General features: G+C 48.7%; 1 protein-coding gene across 1 annotated transcript; it reads left to right on the forward strand.

Moving 5' to 3' along the window:
* The first annotated feature begins 401 nt into the window (after nucleotides 1–401).
* stim2b (stromal interaction molecule 2b) lies at nucleotides 402–16,809 on the forward strand. The gene is made up of 12 exons (XM_088294207.1): nucleotides 402–1,295; nucleotides 8,928–9,058; nucleotides 11,467–11,578; nucleotides 11,707–11,818; nucleotides 12,111–12,226; nucleotides 12,301–12,478; nucleotides 12,551–12,728; nucleotides 12,792–12,953; nucleotides 13,018–13,118; nucleotides 13,208–13,446; nucleotides 14,161–14,347; nucleotides 15,291–16,809. Exons 1-12 carry the CDS (start codon nucleotides 1,187–1,189, stop codon nucleotides 15,781–15,783), a joined length of 2,118 nt encoding a protein of 705 aa, XP_088150333.1. The 5' UTR covers nucleotides 402–1,186; the 3' UTR covers nucleotides 15,784–16,809.
* The last annotated feature ends 2,260 nt before the right edge of the window (nucleotides 16,810–19,069 follow it).

A 19,069-nucleotide genomic window follows, 5' to 3' on the forward strand; every position in this document is an offset into this window, starting at 1 on the left:
TTTTGAGGCGGAACCATCCATGAGCCAAACCGCTTATCAACTAAGTTAAAAAAAATAATAAACTGAAAAGATAAATAAACAGCACCATCTGCTGGACGTTCAAAAAGTGCACGTCATGGACAGAAGCCATGCGACAGATACGCACGCCATAAAGCCCGGGTCCATATCTTCATAATTTTATGTATTCTATATGATATGAAAGACACGTCACGTAACATTCAGTGCGTTTGTTATTTTCAAACTGCTCATATTCGTCGCTTTTGTTTTCTATACTGTCGTCGAGGAAGTAAAAGCTCCGCCCCCGCTGCCTTCCCGACAGCCAATCGTGTCGTGACATGTTGGGACGCCGCAGCCAATCGGAAGACGAGAAGACGACTCTGACGGACCTCCGGACCAGTTGAGTCGGGTACGGGTGGGCGAGTGACGCAGCTTCCAGACTGAAGATGACGCACGCGCACGCACGCGCGCACACACACACACACGCGCACACACTACTGTATAACAACCCTCTCCGCCCAATTCCCCGCCTCCCTGCTCCCTCATTTGCATAGCGACTGCCGCCCCTGCTCTACGCGCGCGTCCTCACCGAGCGCGCGCACGTCGGCCGGCGAACAAGCGGCGATGGCGAAGGCGAAGGCGATGTCGATGGCAAGCGGTTCCAATCCCCGCGCCGCACCGGACCTCTCGAAGTGGAGGAAATAGGGAGCGGTGAGGAGGCAGCAGCCATGTGGTTGCTTCAGAATCAGAGGTTGGACTGTTTTTTTTTTCACGGCATTTTATTCAACGGGCGGCTTCACGGTGAAGAGGAGGCGGATCTGGACCGACGTGGAAGTAGGGCAACAACTCGCGGAGCTTGTCTACGATTGATTGGCTCACGGATCGGACGTTTTTTTTTTGAGGGGCCCGCTTTGAATGTTTGGGATTCCTGCACATAACCTCCCTTCCTCCCCGTTCCACGATCAGATGCGTGATTTACTTGACAGCTGATATCATGGGGGAGCCTCCAGCGCGCAGCCCCCCTCAAAGTACCTGTGACGGTTGTTAGACGAGTGGGACGTTTCCGAACCTCACTGAGCACTCCAGAACTGCTCTTATTTGCGTGTGATTATCTTTCCAAAGACTGACTTGGCCCATGATCCCCACGCCGTAGCCTACTAGCGGATCTTCACCCACCCACACGTCCACGATGTGCACCATCCCCGCGGTGCTGATCGTGTTGCTGCGTGGACTCGTCATCTCTGCGGTACTGGGCTCCAAGTCGGCGGATACTGGAGATGGAGCCACCTCAGCCTCAGGTAAACACAGCTCATGTGGAATGCAAAGCGAACCCCCCCCTTCTCTGTTCCCCTCATCACCTCCCACCGGGGATACCCTCAAGGTTTAAAAGGGCATCTCCCCGCTGCCACGGTACATGTATCCGTATGGCCATAAGTTAGTTTTTTTAATCAGGAGGTTCTCGTGTAAACAATCTGAATAGAACTTTCTGACTTCGGAGTTGCCGTCAACTTGTTAAATCTGACATGTTAACAGCCATCAAGTTGTGATGAATGTCAGCTGGCATCTGACCGCACTCAATCGTTGCCAGGAAATAATACTTAAACCAAAAGTGTGAGACACGTGAAGGAATCTGGAGACAAGGCGACATATTTGACGTGCCCTTGTAGTCAGTCAGCAGAGCAAATTGAGAAGCTCCTGAAAAGCTTCAAAAAAGGGAACTCACAGGACCGAAGAAGCCCTGGGCGTGTCGCAAATATTGGCAGTCAAAGGTACGGCTTCCCGTCAACTCCACCTGACATTTCAAATGCTAATGTCGAAATGTTGGTTCTTTTGTAAAGACTCGCGCCCGCAGGCTGTTGGCGTGCAGCGTAAGCTCCCTTTTGGACATGTAACATTGACAAAGGGTGGAAGACACCTGAGAAGCGGAGAAACCGGATGGCCGCTAAAGCTACGTGAACCTTTCTCAGCATTTGCAGAATGTTGAGTGCAACGTCGGCTCTTTGCGATTTCAAAGACTTGATGGCTGATTGCGGTAGCCGCAAGATTTTTGAGATATTCACGAATTTCATAACATTTATGCTAACACTCAGATGGGCGAACGAAACTAGCATCCATTTTAGCGTAATTCGAAACCTTTCACACAACAACGCAACACATGTCGACAAAAAGGATATAGCAGTGCCCTTATGTATATATTCTTTATCCTCTGGAAAAAAACCGGATTTTCTTGCAGGCTGCTTTTTTGTGTTTCATCATCAAGTCCACATTTGTGAGTTTTGAATTTGCGTGAATTGTTGCGGCCGGCAATCGTGCACGTGTCAGTGAGTCTGGCAACGTTCCAAAGTGTGTCCTGTGAACAATGACGTGCCAGGCACGCTGATTGCGTCAGCGCCACTGATGCGGCTCGAAAGTAGAAAGCGAGTCCTTGTGTGCCTCCTGCGGACGCCATACGAGTTTTTGAAATGGATTAAGTCAGAGGAGAAATTTGGCGCCTTTGTTTTTTTTGGTGTGTGTGTTTTGCTGGCGCTTATGAAAGACCCGTTTGTGGCACCGCCATTTTGGCATGTTGGGCTAAAGAAGCGCCAATGCTAATCGAGGCAAGTCAGTTGTCTTCAGTTTAGTTTGAACGTTTTTTTTTTTTTGTGTTTCGCTGATTGGAACGAGCAAAGGCCTTCCGGCGGGCTGCAAGCGACGTTGAGTTCTTAAGTGACGAGGCTGCACAATGACGGTCGCTTCTGATTGGACCGCCCACTTATGGAACCTCTGCTTTATGGTCAATTAAGTCGGATTCCTTTTAACTGGTTTGACGATATTTGCACTGTAAAAAAAAAAAAACGTTAAAACAAGTCCGCAAATTGTTTTGGCGCAAACGACTTGCTTGATTTGTGGTGCTAACCTCAATGCCATAAAAATTGATATCATTTTAAAGTTGTTGCAACTTAAGTGACAAAAAAAAATTTTTTTTTTTTTTTTGTGACCCTCACAAGAGATGAAAAGTAATCAAGTCCAACTACTTTGTTGCTGCACTTTATCTTTCAGGTCTCTTTCTTTGAAGCATTTATTTTTCTGATGCGTTTTTATTTTGAAGCCCCCACATTTGAAAACTTCACTCTGTTAAAATAGAGTTTAAAAATACACAACTTATATTTATGGGGTGGCTGAAAACTTTCAATCATTTCCATGTTCTATTTTGCCACTTGTTGATTTTCCAGCATCTGGAAAGCGCTTTGTTACCGCTCCAGCTGTTGTGAAATGCGCTCTAGAAATCAAATTGGATTGGATTCATGGCAACAATGTAAGTTTGCAAAAGTTGTTTGCTCCAAAACAAATTTCCAAGTTGTTTTTTCGATTTTGAAATGGTACTGGGGGGGCCGATTCAAGTTATGTAAGTTCTGTAAACTTTGAGTTCAAATTGCAATTTTCACAAGGATAAAACTTGACTTCAATTGCCCAACTTCAACTGTTCTCGGAATGTATTTCCTTGACATTTAGAGTTCAGCCAATTTTATTTGTATTTTCATTTCTTTTCCAATGCAGGCTTAAGTAAAGACGTCGTCTCAGTCCGTCGGCCGGGGTCTTGTGCTGCGTTTCGAAACTTCTCAAGTACGGCGAGCGAGTACTTTTTGCCAGCTGTGCTTCGTGCCGCGTCATGCGTGGCCCATTCCAGCTTGGAGGCGCTCCAAAGCCGGTCAGCTGTTTGTCTTCGCTCGCCATCTTATTTCTTTTCCATCAAACGTTAGCGTTGAAATGTGTTTTTGTGAAGGTCGGTTTTGTGAGGTGGCGCCGCCGCTTCGGCTGCTGCCCCCGCCTTCTCAAATCTGCAAAGCTTTCGGGTTGCTATTCAACCGAACGAGGCCCGAGAGCAGACCCCTCCGAGAGTATTTATAAAGTTTTACTTGCTTCTTTTCCACCAGGCGGCTGACTAATGGCGATTTCCCGCGCACTTAATTCGCTTGTTCTCAGGTTTCAGGTCGTCCAAATTAAGTCGGCGCGATCGCTAAACGCCCGACCGCATCGGACTCTGCGGTGCGTTCGTCCACACATGAAAGGTGTTTATCCCCTCGTTGGCCGTGCACAACACTTGGCTGCGGACGTGACCGTCACGAAGCCGCCAACGATATTTCCAGAGCTGGGCTCTCGACCCGTTTTTGCCCGTCAGTCCTCTTTCCTTATACATAAAAATTGCCCCCCCTCAAAAAAAACAAAGCACCCGTGCATGACGGCGCCGCGGGAGAGATGCGAACAGCAAAGGTTTATTTAAACATTAGCTGGCAAATTTACTATCCAAATCGGCTTGCTTTATGATTTCTGATGTGTTTCGTCAAACCGAAGTGGCTTAACGGTTTGACTTCCTCTCTGTTCTCTCTCGGGCTGCGTTTGAAGACTTCTGACATTGCAACAGCACCTGTTCGGTCGTTGGCTCCCTTGATCCGCTCCTGTTCATGTGTGGCATTGCTGCGGCTTGTCGCCCTGACACAGGAAGAATCCGAAGCTGCGCCCTTCACGGACACCCGAGACCGCCCCTGCGACCCATCTGCTTGAGAGCAGAACTTCCGGTTCCGCGCGTAACGACCGCGTCGTCGGCTTCGGTCGGCGCGCGCGTGTCGGGGACTTTCCCGCCGGGGTGTGGATTTCTTCGGCATGCCGTTAACGATCCGACCCTCGCTTGTAACAAGCGGGTCAACGAGCGCCGACCCAAGTTTGTCACACGCCACCGAAAGGCGACTTGAAGGCCGTGTTTGAAGATTAAACACAAACTAGAAGCGTGACGCGCCAACCACGCTTGATTCCCATGTCAATGTTTGTGAAGGAGAATCCAAAGTCGACGGCCCGACTCCGACTGTGTTCCGGATCCAACTTGCTCTGAGATGAGCCCCGATCTCTCCGTCTTCGGTGTGGCGGCCGAAATGGGCCCGGCAGACGAAACGCTCGGTCCCGGAATGACTGCAAGTGAGCCGAGCTGCTGGCAAAGTTCTTCCTGGTGTCTGTCGGTGCAAAAGTTTCCCATAAAGACGCGATAACGTCGCAACTTGACCTATCTGCCGTCTGCTTGATGATGTCATCACCGACGTCTGTAGCCCCGCCCCTCCCCCCACGCCAATCGTCAAGTGGCAAAAGCATCACGACAAAGAAACAAAACTGTTGTTGTGTCTTGCCGGCGACGTCACGCCTCAACGTCGCGGCATTTCAGTTATGCAATCTGACCGGATCGACAAATCAAGAATGACGGCGCTCCCTTCACTTCTAAGCGTTTTTAAATTTTTTTTTTTTATTGCCGCTCTTAAAGTCATTTTTTATTTTCCAGCCCAACGTGTCCGCATGCGCTTGAACTTTTTGTTCACGACAGGATCGGAGCAAAGAAAGATGGCCAACGTGACCTCACGAGCGGCAGTAAAACCTCGGCTCCCCTCGCCATACACGGACGCAACCGTGTAGCGACCCCCCCCCCCCCCCCCCCCCACCGTCACACTTGCAGGCAAACGAGCGTGTCAGAGCCGAGGCGAGCTAATGAGAAGCCGCTTCCAGCTCGTCTTGCCTTTCTCGGCTCGCCGCAGATTTGGGCAATGTCGTGTTCGGGGGCTGCTCTTCAAGCGTTCCACACAATCCTGGCCGCCAGGAGCATCTCCTTTTCTGGAAGTTTTCGCCTCAGACCTGACGCTCCAGTTAAACCTCCGGCCAGCCTTTTCACTTTTAAAAGCCCGAGATCGGATTAGTGATTATTCCACCGGGACTTTTCGCCGTCCAGGGGAATGAAAGTCGCAAGCAGACCTTTCAATCGATCCATGGCAAACGGGACAGAAAGGGGCGGGGCCGTCGTCTCTCGAGGACACACCCATTTCTTTCCTCATCTGATCCTCGTCAATTTCCGCTTAAATGAAGCGTTTCGTCTGCTTTGCGTGCAGGTGTGCCTTTGGCAGCCCGTCAGAGCGACAAATAAGAATGCAAACTCACTTTGGCTTCTCGTGCGCTTTTATTTCTGCCGCTCAGCCGTGTTGACGATCCAAGAGGACTCATTTGACGTCCTCGCAAAAACGGAAAGTGTCCAGCAAAGGACGCCTCACGACAAGGTTTGATCGATTTGGAATGAGAAGGCCCCTTTTTGTCATTATACTAAGTCATGTAAAAAAAAAAAAAAAAAAATTGACCTTGTGGTGGACGTGCGTCTTTCGAGGAGGCGGACTTTGCAACGCTTTTGTTTCCGCATTTCTTTGTGACAGCTTGCAAAGTGAATCACCGCAAAATCTGCTCGCGTGGAAGCGCCGGAGACTTCTGCCATTGTTGGGCTCTTACTTCCTGACAAACGGGAGCCCGACAACTTCAAAATAACTTTGCAGTCTTTGGGGACCGGCTGTTTAGAATTTTTTTTTTTTTTCCCAACCACCCACCACCCCCTCCCAAAAGGTCACTCGCGGTGACTTCCTGTCACGCTACACTTTGTCATCCTCAACCATCCCTCGGTACACAAAAGACAACACCTGCGAAGGGAGAGCTCGTGACAAACGTTGTTGTGAATTTCACAGACTGTCAATGACAGCGTTTAAAAATATCTCAGGATTGTCTTTCTTCCTAAACTTCAGAAGGTATCTTCGGAAGACTTTGGCGAACATGCGCAACAGAATTAGGCCAAACATGTCCAGAAATTGGTGACGTTGATAGAAAAAAAAAAAGACATTCAAATTAAAATCACTTCCCTTGAATAAAATGTTTCGGATAAAACGCACTTGCCTCTGCTCCCCTCGCCAATGCGCTTTTGTTACCATGACAACGTCCCCCCCCCCCAACCCGACATTGACAACCTCACCACCCATCCACGTGTGCAGAACGCTGCTCGCGATTGTCTGCTGACTCTGCAGCTCTGCTTACCTTGAAACATTCCGCATGATTGTGCGTCCGTCCGTCACTTGGAAATCTTGGACGGAGAATCTCGGCGCCGGCCGCCATTCTGCAAATGAAGCGCACGTAATCCAATTGAGACCCGATTTTCTGACACTTGATGAAAGGCACTTCAGCGGCGCAGCGAATTCTGTACAAGCCATGAACGAGTACATTTATCAGCTGTCCCCTTTTCAGATCTTGATCACAACTAACTTGTGACTTAACCTAACTGGACTTGTTCTGGTCCCGCTGGTCGCGTGTAAACAAGCAACACTTTCAAGTTGCGAGCCAGTGCAGCCAGCAAAGCAAATACGGCATCACTTATTACGTAACGCGAATATTCAACGCAGGCTGCCGGATATCATGTGAAGGAGCCTCATTGTGTAACAGCCGCCGTTGCTGTCGGGCAAACTTTTTTGTCTATGTGGAGGCCGCCACGGTTTTCGGTATCAGCCGTTTTAGCCCGACCGCCGGCATTCTGGTCCAAACTTAGCCGAGGCACGTGTCCAGTCAAACATCTCGTCTTGCTTCTTAAGTGGATTGCCGATGTGTAAACAGAGCCCGCGTGCCCAAAATGCCGCCGTCCGCTTTATCCTCCAAGAAACAAGACGCAAGACATTAGCTTAGCACGCTAGCGACATCTGTCGGCTCCCCGGACGAAAGCGACGTGTGTTTCTTGGCACAATTTCAAAGCACCAAAGTGGACAGATTACGGAAAATGTTCTTAGAAATTGCTTGCGTGCGAGTCAACTTCTCAAGCATGAAATGTGTTCATCCATTTTTTTTTGTGCTTTGACTTGAGTTATAAAGAACTATATGAGCGCTGGACGGTGGTGGTGAACGCAACACGCATTCGAGCAAGCACATTTGACTCAATCATCCAAACGAGGCAACGCGCTGGTTCATGCCGCTCTCACTTCAAGTTTGCTGTCAAATGGAATATAATTCCACTTTGTTTCAAAAGCAGCCAAAAGAAAGGCCCTGCTACCTTAGCGCTAATGCTAATTAGCATCTATCTTACTTTGCTTTAACCCATCAAGCAAATGTTTGGAAAAAACATGTCACACAATGTGGAAGTGCTCAGTCATGTCATCTTTGCGCAGAATGCATTGCTAAATGTGTTTTTTTATGTGATGAGATTTATGAGAAATGGGGCACGCCCACCACTTTTGCAGCTCGCCTTGTTCTTTTCCGTTTTCAGTGTCGACGTCGGCGGCAAGCGAGGTCATATTGCCCCAATTGTCTAAAATGGCGAGCGATCGCCACCAAAATGCAAATCTTGTCCACTTCAATCATTCAAATCGTTTGGATTTAATGACTTTGAACGTGATCTCATGTGATCACCTCCACAAAATCCAAAATCGATTCTCCACTTAACCGGTTTGAAGCGGTCGAGAGCACGAACCCCAACTTGTTATATTTCGGACATTTAGCCATACTAAAGTTGTGTCAAGTCGAAGTAGGCAGACGGCAGCTGACAAATCTTTCCCAAATCTTCTTCCCGCTTCAAGCAAGAATTTCATCTGTATTGCAAAGTTTGTGTCAAATTGCGAAAGTAATCCTTTAACCGAGTGAAGCGAGCATTTTAAACATTTGAAGACAACCTGGAAATATTGACACAAAACGGTGACTAATGAGAGGTGTGGACTCCGCCCGAAGGCAAGTGGATGTCTCCTCATGCAAATTCAACGCAAGTGACGATCGATCTTCGCACATTTGCGTCGTCAAGGATGCCGAGAATGAAGTGGGTCGGTGCTGCCGGGCTTTCGGACGACACGCTCGTCTCCCGAACCGCCGCCGATGGACCGACTTTAACGCGCTGACCACGGGAGTTTTGCGATTGTGTTTGACTCTCTGACACTTGAACGCTCATCTGGAAGGTAGGCCGTTTCGGGAGGGAAATATTTTCCGGGTTCTTGAATCGAGTCATTCGCAGCCACGGAGCTCGTGCGGTGTGCCATGACGCAATTTTGTCGGGTGCTGGAATGCGAGCGCAACGTTGACGTGACCGACGTGTGTGTGCGTGTGCGTGTGCGTGTGCGTGTCCCATCCAGACCCGTGCCTCATGGTCATCCCCCCGTGTGTGAGCGATGCGGACCGCTTCAGCCTGGTGGCCTTGCGCCACATCCACAAAGAGTTGGACGACGACAACGACGGCGGCATCGAAGTGAACGAGAGCGTGGAGGTGAGTTTTGCCGAGATGTGCCGTCACCAAATGTGGTCGCCCCGTTTCACGAGACTGCAACTTGTACGTTCTGATCGCCCCCCCACCCAATGGCCGCCTCCGCCTTTTATGCTGAACTGGTCGCCAGCCAGTTGCAACTTTCCTTTTGGTGGAAATCGAAGAACTTGTCTCGAGTTGACACCAGACTAATATTTAGTTAGCAAAGCTCACATGGCGCACGTGTCACCTCAACATCTCTGTTTCTTTTTTTTTCTTTTTCTTTTTCTTTTTGGCCGACACGCCAAAGTGACTCGCCAGGAATTGATTTTCTTGCAAAAGCCACGTTTGCGTCGCATGTTTGTGTTAGTGTCGGTCTTTTTGTTCTATCGGCTGACGAGGCCTCACTCGTGATTGGAGTGACCCAAAGTTGAAAATGCCAAGTGGGACCAAATGGCAAAACATTCGTCAACGGTCCAAAATTGTTTCATCTTCGACAAATGGATTTCGGACAACTTTCTGGATCTGTGCCGTTACATTCTCTTCAATTTCCGACCCTGTGATTCGTACTCATTTCTTAAACTGTCGTTTGCCACTTCCTGCGGCTTGCGGCTCGTTGCTCGTTGCTAATCTCCACCACCACAGCGAGCCACGTCTTTCAAACCAATTCTCCTAATATTTTCTTGCGGATACGTCGTGGCCTCATTGAATGTTTGGCAGAACTATTCGGTTGCGATGTCAAAGCATTAGCGAGTTGCTTCCCTTTCAGAATTTCCACCAGAAACCCGAGACCAACGTCGCAGCGGCTTTGAATTTTCGTGTTCGTTCGGAAACGCTGATTATTTGCCACCGTTCCAACACGCCGTCCGAGTGGCAGAACTTGTTTGGAACGTCCCGTAGAGCCGGCGTGACACGTGTCGGACAACATTTTCCGGATGCGCGACCCACAACACGGCAATTATCGGGAAGGGCTTCAGCGGAACGGTCGACGGGCATGGACATTAAAACGTCTTCTCACGCTCGTTGCGTGCCGGTCGACACCCGACACCCGTCCAACCGACATTCCACTGGCACTTTGCACCTTCGCTTAGCTTCCATCGCCGGCTGCTGAAGGTGACGGTCATTGTCGTGACGAACATCCGCCAGCCGGACCTGCGCTTTTCCGCGGCCCGCATTTCAGGCCTCGTTGTTTGCGTCACGGAGAGTCGCGAACTTCCGTTTCAGGTTCAACGACGCAACGTCTCCACATCAGTGACCTGATTGGAATTCAGCATTGCGGCTCACTTCGTGGAAGAACGCGATCCTCGTCAGCGTGATATTTGATCAGCGCTGCTTGTGTTTCAAATTGCGTTTTTTCACCGACTCGCAAAGAAAAACTCCCCAAAGAGCCGATTCAGCGCCCTCAAGCTTTGATCAAACGCTTCCCGCCCGAAGCAACAACAACGACAACCTCTCGATGATTATTTATAGTCTGGGAACTGTGCCGCTGATTTTGTGTAACGTGTCCGTTGGTTGCGTCCGGTCGCTCCCGCTTCTTCTTTCTGTGCGTTTGTTCGCTCGTGACGTTTTCTGTCAGCGGTGAGGTGGCCCGAAGTCGCCGCGCACATTCGCCTCATTCAAAAAGCATTTGCCGAGGTGGGCATCGTCGGTGCGTCACTAAGTCGCCGTCAGCGTTTCAGGCCGTCCCTCGTTGGCGACAGCCAATCGGCGTCAACGACGTCACTCCCCCACAGACAAAGAAAAGAATGAAAGAAGAGAGCCACGCACACACGGTGGCGATCGGTGAAAGACGAACAATACGACGCGCGTCATTGAGCTCTGCGGGACTCAAAGATACTCAACAGACTTTTCTTTCTTTCTTTATTTGGTTGCGTGTCAGGTGTGTCACGGTCACGCTAAGTCCGTTTTGGACGCCGTTTGGCCGACTCGGGCCGACTGAGCACGCCCCAAATACTGACGACAACTCACGGACGGACGAAAGCGCTGACCGGTGTCCAGATTTGTGCGTTTGTTCCACACTTGAGGGATGCAAAGTCCCCAATTGGTAAAACGAAGAATCACTCTCAATTGGCGCTCAAACTGTCGGCGAATTTGAGAGCAACGGCGCCGTTTACGCTGATGACGAGATGACCGCGTTAATTCCGATCGAAAAGCAAAGTTCACCGTTAGCCGTAAATCGCTTCATCCCTGCTCTGATACATTGAAGGTCTGCGAAGTTCCGAGCTGTCAAAAGGAAAACTGTCGGAAAATTAACGCATGCCCGCGTGGAAGTGGAAGTCTTGCTGGCATTTCAAAGTCCCTAAAAGGGAAAAAAGACGAGAAATGAAAGCGTGTGTGTGGATAAGCGAGCGAGCGAGCGCGGTCAGACGACTCTGAGCAAAAGAAAAAGCAAAAAAAGCAAATGCCAATCCAATGTTTTCGTCTCTTCTTAGTTTATCATAGAAGACATGAAGCAGCATCAGACCAACAAGCACAGCAACCTGCACCGCGAGGACCAGCACATCACCGTCGAGGAGCTTTGGAAGGGCTGGAAGACCTCGGAAGGCAAATACGCGTCTCACAACTCCAAAGAAAACAAGATTAGCCTTGTCGTTTTCACAAACATCTTCTCATTTTGTGTCCCAACTCGCTGAGATCATCAGATGGCTTTTTTTTTTTTTTTGTCTTGTCAGTCCACAACTGGACGGTGGAAGACGCCGTGCAGTGGTTGAAGGAGTCGGTGGAGCTGCCCCAGTATGAAAAGAACTTCCGGGACTTCCAAGTAACCGGCAACACGTTGCCACGGTTAGTTGACGCGGATGACAAATGCATTCGTCTGCCGCCCTCTGCTGCTCGCAAACGGTAGCGCAAGTGTGAGGGCCTCGCAGATCGCGTTCCAGCCTGAAAATGCTCGTCTTAAAATAGTCTTCAAACTGACAAATGTGAAATACGAGCAAAGACGTGAGCAACAAACATAACGCTCTAAAGACGCTGCGAGAGTGCGTGTGCGTGTGTGTGTGGTCCTGGACCCCCGAGCGGGTGGCCGACGACGCTCACGTCACCGTCCGGTGATGATCGTCCGGCTTTGCGTTTGCAGAATCGCCGCGAATGAGCCGTCGTTCCTGTCGATGCAGCTGAAGGTGTCCGACCAGCGACACAAACAAAAACTCAACCTCAAGGCGCTCGACGCCGTCCTTTTCGGCCCCCCGCTGCGTAAGTATGCTCCCCGCGTTGCGTTGACTTTACCGCCCGCGGCCCGCCAACGCTTCCGTCTTTCCTTCCCTCAGGCCCGCAACACGACTGGATGAAAGACTTTGTCCTCATGATCTCCATCGTGATCGGCGCGGGCGGATGCTGGTTCGCCTACGTGCAGAACAAGTCCAGCAAGGTGCACATGTCCCAGATGATGAAAGATCTGGAGAGCCTGCAAAACGCAGAGCAAAGCCTCCTGGACCTGCAGAGTCGGTGAGAGAGAAAAAAAAAGAAACGCGGCCGGGAAACGCTGGCAAATTTTCAAAGGGCTTTCCTTCCCGTCAGGTTGGAAAAGGCTCAGGAAGAAAACCGGACGGTCATCGTGGAGAAGCAGAATCTGGAGCAGAAGATGAGGGACGAGATCACCGGCGCCAAGAAGGAGGCCCACAGACTTCGAGACCTGCGGGAAGGCGCCGAATGCGAGCTGAGCCGGCTCAAGTACGCCGAAGAGGAGCTCGTCCAGGTGAAGGTGTTTGAGCTCGCGGTCAAATAGGGAGACGCTTGTAAACGTGTCCGCCCCGCGTAGGTCCGAAAGGCCCTCAAGCGAGCCGAGAAGGAGATGCACGCCGAGCGCTCGCTGCCGGAAGCGCTGCAGAAGTGGCTCCAGCTCACGCACGAGGTCGAGGTGCAGTACTACAACATCAAGAAACAGAGTGCCGAGTTCCAACTGTGCGTCGCCAAGGAGGAGGTAACCGTGACCCGGCTTCCTTCTTTGCCGTTCCCTTTCCAAACGTTTGCCTTTTGGATTCCAGGCGGAGAAAATCAAAAAGAAGAGAAGTTCTGTTTTTGGAACGCTTCACGTCGCGCACAGTTCGTCGCTGGATGAGGTGGACCACAAGATACTTGAGGCCAAGTCAGTGCGCCGAGATTCTCAAACGAGGCCTTTTTACTTGAGTGAGGCCTCATACGGCTAAAGGTAGCTTTTTTCTTCTTCTTCTTTAGGAAGTCCTTGTCTGAGGTAACCGCGTGCCTGAGGGAGCGTTTGCACCGCTGGCAGCAGATCGAGAGGCTCTGCGGTTTCCCCGTCGTCAACAACTCGGGACTGCCGAGTCTGACGGCCAGCTTGTACTCGGATCACAGCTGGGTGGTGATGCCGCGCGTCTCGGTGCCGCCGTACCCCATCGCCGGCGGAGTGGACGACCTGGACGAGGACACGCCTCCCATCGTTCCACAATTCACAGGTGAGCCGTTCGCAAGCCAACAGGCGCTGCAACGCGTGCACAAAATGTGCTCGCTACAAGCGAGAATTAAACGTCGTGTCGTGAAGCAAACCACAAAAAAAATAAGTCTGGTCGCTTAATGTTGACACAAAACGTGAAAGCAAAGAGTTGACGGCTGGGCTAACGAAGCTAGCGTCTGATATGTGAACACAAACCAGGTAGCAAGTGACGCAAACAAAAAGTCTGGCAGCTAACGCATGACGTGAAACGCATGACCTAGCATCGATATCGCGGAAATTCATTATTTGAAGACAAAATAGGTAGCAAACAACGCATACAGAGCATCTAGCTAATACTACTGCAGCTTTAGTAAATCACGTTGAATTACGTGTTGTGCGTCGAACCGAAAACAATTTTGTCCTCCAAAGGTTTGGTAGCTTTATGCTAACAAAATGTGAACGGCGCTAAACATGCTAATGAAGCTAGCTAGCATTCAGAAATCAACTTGGTAGCAAGGAACAAACACGTACCTTTTGGTCTCCCGAACATCTGCTAGCTTCATGCTAACGCAAAATGCGAAACGCACGAGACGAGCTAATGAAGCTCGCGTTGATGTTGCCGTGGAACTTTTTATTGTTTACAAAGTTCAATACAAGAAGAATTCCATCCTGAGCTTCATGAATGCTGTGAAATCCTTTTGAATTTCTCATATTTGATTTTCATTTTTTTTTAAAGGCTCGTTGATACGGCCGGCGTTGACGCGCAACAGCAGCGCCGGCCGCTCCCGTCGCAGCCTCATGAGCTCGCCGCCGTCCTCCATGATGTCGCCGGATCCCGACCTGCTGTCCGTGGCCAGCTCGTCCCTCTCCTATCCCCTCCAGGCGGACGACGAATATGTCACGTTCAGCTCGGAAAGGAGGGGGTACGTAGCGGCGGCCGCAATGCCGAGGAATGCCTTGAAAGTGTGGACGCTCGGGTGTTTTATTTCACGGGCGCTTTGGGCTTAAGTGGTACCGGCCGCTCACGCTTCAGTTCATCCAAACATTCGACATTTGAATTTGAAGCAAATTCTCTTCTGAATTCACAAAGGCGCTTCTCAAATCCTTCATCATCCAAAATGGCTTTCAACCGACCTCTTTCATAGAAAGGAACTTCACCCAATGCAATTTTGTTGAATTTAATTCATTGCCTCGCTTCCATTAACGGCGCCAGAAACACAAAAGAGCAAATGTGGCCCACTGAGCAACTATTTTTCAAAACGGTGAATTGCGGTGCAATTTTCATGCCTGCTAAGAAACAAAACACGAGTTGAAATGTGAATGTTGAAAATGTGTGGCTCGCTTCACAGAGCGGCTTGCACGCTGACCCGACGTCCGGCTTTTCATTTGATTGGATTTGCTTTTTGCTGCTGCAGCACGAAAACGCCACAACACCGCGTTGGTTTCAAGTTTGCTTTTATTCGGACAAAAACGCTTTTCTGGTGCAGAGCACAAAACTCTCACCTCGCCGACATTGTCGCCTGTCATTTCAGACTTTGTCCGAGTGTCTTAAAACAGCCGATCGGGTTGTAGCGTACAAGCCTAACAAACACGCGGCCACAAACTGACGTGAGAGCGCACGTGGGAATTGGAAGCTTGCAAGCAGTCCCCCGCCCTCCTGCCGCCATCTCGTGACCCTTCCGGCCTCATAAAAACTGTCGGTCCCGGGACGGACTGCGCAGCTCTGCTTGCTAGCTCGCGCGTCTCCGAATCAGAAAGTCCAAAACTCGCCTTTTGGCGTTTCCGCAACCTGCGTCACCAAAGAAGCGCTCGCAAACTTTCAATTTGCAACCACTGATTGGCGTAACCCGCCTCCATGTCTTCCAGGGACGCCGGCCACGAGAGCGGCCCCGACACGGACGCTTCCAACTCGTCGATGGGCCGCAAGCCGCCACTCGCGCTGAGCCTGGAAAAGCCGTACCGCAAGATTTCCCGCGAGGAAATGTTGATGTTCAACCAAAGCGCCGAGTTTCCGGCGTCCGCCAGCAACAGCGGGGACTCCACCCCGCCTCCGTTGCCCCCCACGCCCGCCACCACCCCCTCGGGCCCGCCGTCCACCTCGCCCTCGCCGGACCTCACTCGGGTCACCCCCCCGTCGGGGAAGGCGGCGTACAACGGCGTCCTGGAGAAGTCGCACAGCTTCGGCACGCTGCCCTCCGTGGGCCGCTTCCCGTCGCTCACCTCGCTGGACTCGGAAGGCCGCAGCGTCGGGCGGGAGCACAAGCTCCAGAGCACCTCCTCCCAGGACTCCAGTGACAACGGAGAGAAAATCAAGCGCTCCTCCTCCAAAATCAAAAGCTTATTTAAGAAGAAAAAATAAGATTGCAGTCGCGTGCGGCGCACCGAACGAGGACGTCCCCTGCGGCGCACCGACCGAGTGGAGCTCAGTCTGGCCGCCTTATTTTCGTTCACCGTTGCCTTGGCAACGGCGCACGTTTCACGCCACAACCGAAGCCAGTCCTTTATTTCCAAGCACACGCCGACTTTTGTGACCACGGCACACTCCTTGACAAGAAAAAAAACCCAAAACATTTCTTTCGGGTCACACATGTTCTGGATTGAGGTGCACCTGAGCACTTGATTTCTTGTTGCTTAGCGGGGGTGCAAAAAAAAAAAAAAAAGTCCCGCTAAAAGCTTTGTTGCACTACCTCCTCATATTTTGAGAGGAGAATTGACATCTTGATGACAAAAGAAAAGGTCACGTGATGCCACTTGAATGTTGACGCTCATCTTCACATTGTTTTTCTCGTAATGTATTGAATTCAGTTTGAGTTTTTTTTTTCTGAAGTTGTTGATCTGTTGTTCCCGGTGACCTTGCACTACTTGATTGCCTTCCCCGCGTACCGACTTCTGCTTTCGTCCGCATTAACGGCAAGTCAAATTCTTGATTTTGAGACTGCACCACACACTCACGAGTGTGTCTGTGCTGTGATGTTGCGTCTGTATCAGACACTCTAATTTAACCCCCACCCCCCAAAAAACAAAAAACAAATAAAAGGGCCTCGGGGGCCGACCACGATGCAATACGGACCTCCTGGCGTGATGATGTCAAAAGCTCCTGCCTCACACTGTGGCTTCGATGTAGCTTCTCACCACTGATGGTGGCCGAGAGGTTGACGACGTTGACGAGGTCTGCGCAGCGGGATGTGAAATCAATGCAATGATTATTAATATAATTATTATTCTTGTTATTATGGACTATACAGCACACACTGAAGGAATAAGGGGTCACAACTGTGAGGTGGGGAGAAATTTCAACAACACACTGGTGTTTTGGAGAACATTTTAAGTGTGAATATTTGTATACTGTAGAAGAATTAATACAAAAATAAATGATTAAAAAATGGTGTGGCATATTGTTGAAATGTTCCCATGAACAGAACATATTTGCTTTCATTTTTGAAAATGTTCACACAACTGGCTGGTGAAATACGCAAAAGCTGCGGCGTTGAAAGATCGGAACATGCACATAAGCGGATATACACTCATTTAAAACCAAAATTAGAAACTAACACTAGTTTGAAACCCAAACCCTCGTTTTAAACAATACTTTGTAATCCTAACCCTAGTTTAAAAGAACTCCTTTGAAACCATAACCCATAAATTGAAACGCTAACCCTTGTTTTGAACCCAAACCCAAATTTCAAGTCCTACATTGAAACCCTTACCCTCGTTTAAGATTTAAAGCCGAAACCTAGTTTTAAACTGCAATTTTAAACACCTACCCTAGTTTAAACCCCTATTTTGAAACCCTAAACTAGCATTTTTTTAGAAGTATTAAACCTGGGTGTCCACGTTTTTTCATTAGACGATATATTTTTTTCATGTTTGAAGCAAAAAAAACAAAAAAAAAACACTTTTTATCCTGGCGTCGCGTTTCGAGCTGATTTAAATGTGAAGAGCAAGTGCGCCATTCCAGCGAACGCCACACTGGAACTTGTCTTCGATGAGCTACGTCATCTACTGGCTTTTTTTTTTATTGGCTGCTGCTTGAATACGTCATTTATGTGCGACAAACAATTAGAGGAATACAACTCCCAGATGGCCGATCGACCTTTTCTTGTTAATATCGAATGAAATGCTTTAAAAAAAATCAACCCAAAAGGCTCGTGCATTAAATTCCATGCCAAAGACGACAACGAAGCACATTTTCTCTGAAATTATAGTTTTAGTTTTGTTAACGTAAAATGTAGTTTCAGTTAGTTTTCGTTTTTCTAACTCATTTTAGTTTTTTTTTCCAATTTTAGAGTTATTTCGTTTTTGTTTACTAAAATAAACTTGCTGCAGATGCACGTGTGCACTCAGCAGCTCATATTGAAAATAATGAAGAGAGATCGCCCCTTTCTGTCGCCCAAATGCAACACTGAGTTTACAACTGCAGTCAGGCCAGCCTCCACCCGATTTCGAAAAATCATTAAAAATGAAGTTTTCGTTATCCCGAAACCAGACTACTGCCGCGGAACAATAGGCCACCGCAGGTATCCAACCAAAGTAATTTAATCAAAATCTGATGTGGCATTTCAAAATAAAATGCCAAAGAAATATCAGAACTTGACCTTTACGCCCGATTTCGAAAATTCATTGAAAATTAAGTTTTCGTTATCACGCAACCAAACTACTGCCGAGGAACAATAGGCCACCCCAGGTATCCAACCAAAGTACTTTGAATGAAATCTGATGTGGCGTTTCAGAATAAAATGCAGAAGAAATCTCAACTTTTGACCAGTATACCCAATTACGAAAAACCATTAAAAATTAAGTTTTCGTTATCCCGCAACCAGACGAGCTCTTGGGCACACTCGGCCACCCCAGGTATCTAACCAAAGTACTTTGAATGAAATTTGATGTGGAATTTCAAAATAAAATGCGGAAGAAATCTCAACTTTCGAGTGTAACTGAAAAATTTTGAGATTTCTTTTTCGTTTTATTTTGAAATGCCACATCCGATTTTGATGAAGGTACCTTGGTTGGATACCTTGGGTGGCCGAGTGTGCCCCAGGAGCAGTCTGATTCTGGGAGAACAAAAACTTTATTTTTCATGATTTTTCGAAATTGTGTTTATTGGTCAAAAGTTGAAATTTCTTCGGCATTTTATTTTGAAATGCCACATCAGATTTCATTCAAAGTACTTTGGTTGGATACCTGGGGTGGCCTAGTGTGCCCCAGCACTTGTCTGGTTGCGGGATAACAAAAACTTAATTTTTGATGATTTTTCAAAATCATGTGTAAAGGTCAAATCTAAAGATTTCTCCTGCCTTTTATTTTAAAATACCACATCAGATTTTGATGAAAGTACTTTGTTTAGATACCTGGGGTGATCTAGTGTTCTGCAGCACTGGTCTGGTTGCGGGATAACAAAAACTTAATTTTGAATTATTATTTTTTTTTAATTTGTTGTAATGTAAAGCTCAATTCATAACATTTCTTGGTGCAATTCTAAGTCAGTTTGCATTCCCTCCGGGTGAAAAGACAAGTTTAATAATATTATTTTAAATCAAAACCACTGACGCGCATACTTGAGTCTCACAGCTTTTATTTTGAAGGTGGTCATCAACAAGCGCTTTCGGCGCATTACCGTAATGCACCGTGTTGCACAGTATTTGAAA

This window comes from Idiotropiscis lumnitzeri, chromosome 4 (genome assembly GCF_059441095.1).
Source record: "Idiotropiscis lumnitzeri isolate Australia: NSW breed Sydney's pygmy pipehorse chromosome 4, RoL_Ilum_1.0, whole genome shotgun sequence".
Classification (NCBI taxonomy): Eukaryota; Metazoa; Chordata; class Actinopteri; order Syngnathiformes; family Syngnathidae; genus Idiotropiscis; species Idiotropiscis lumnitzeri.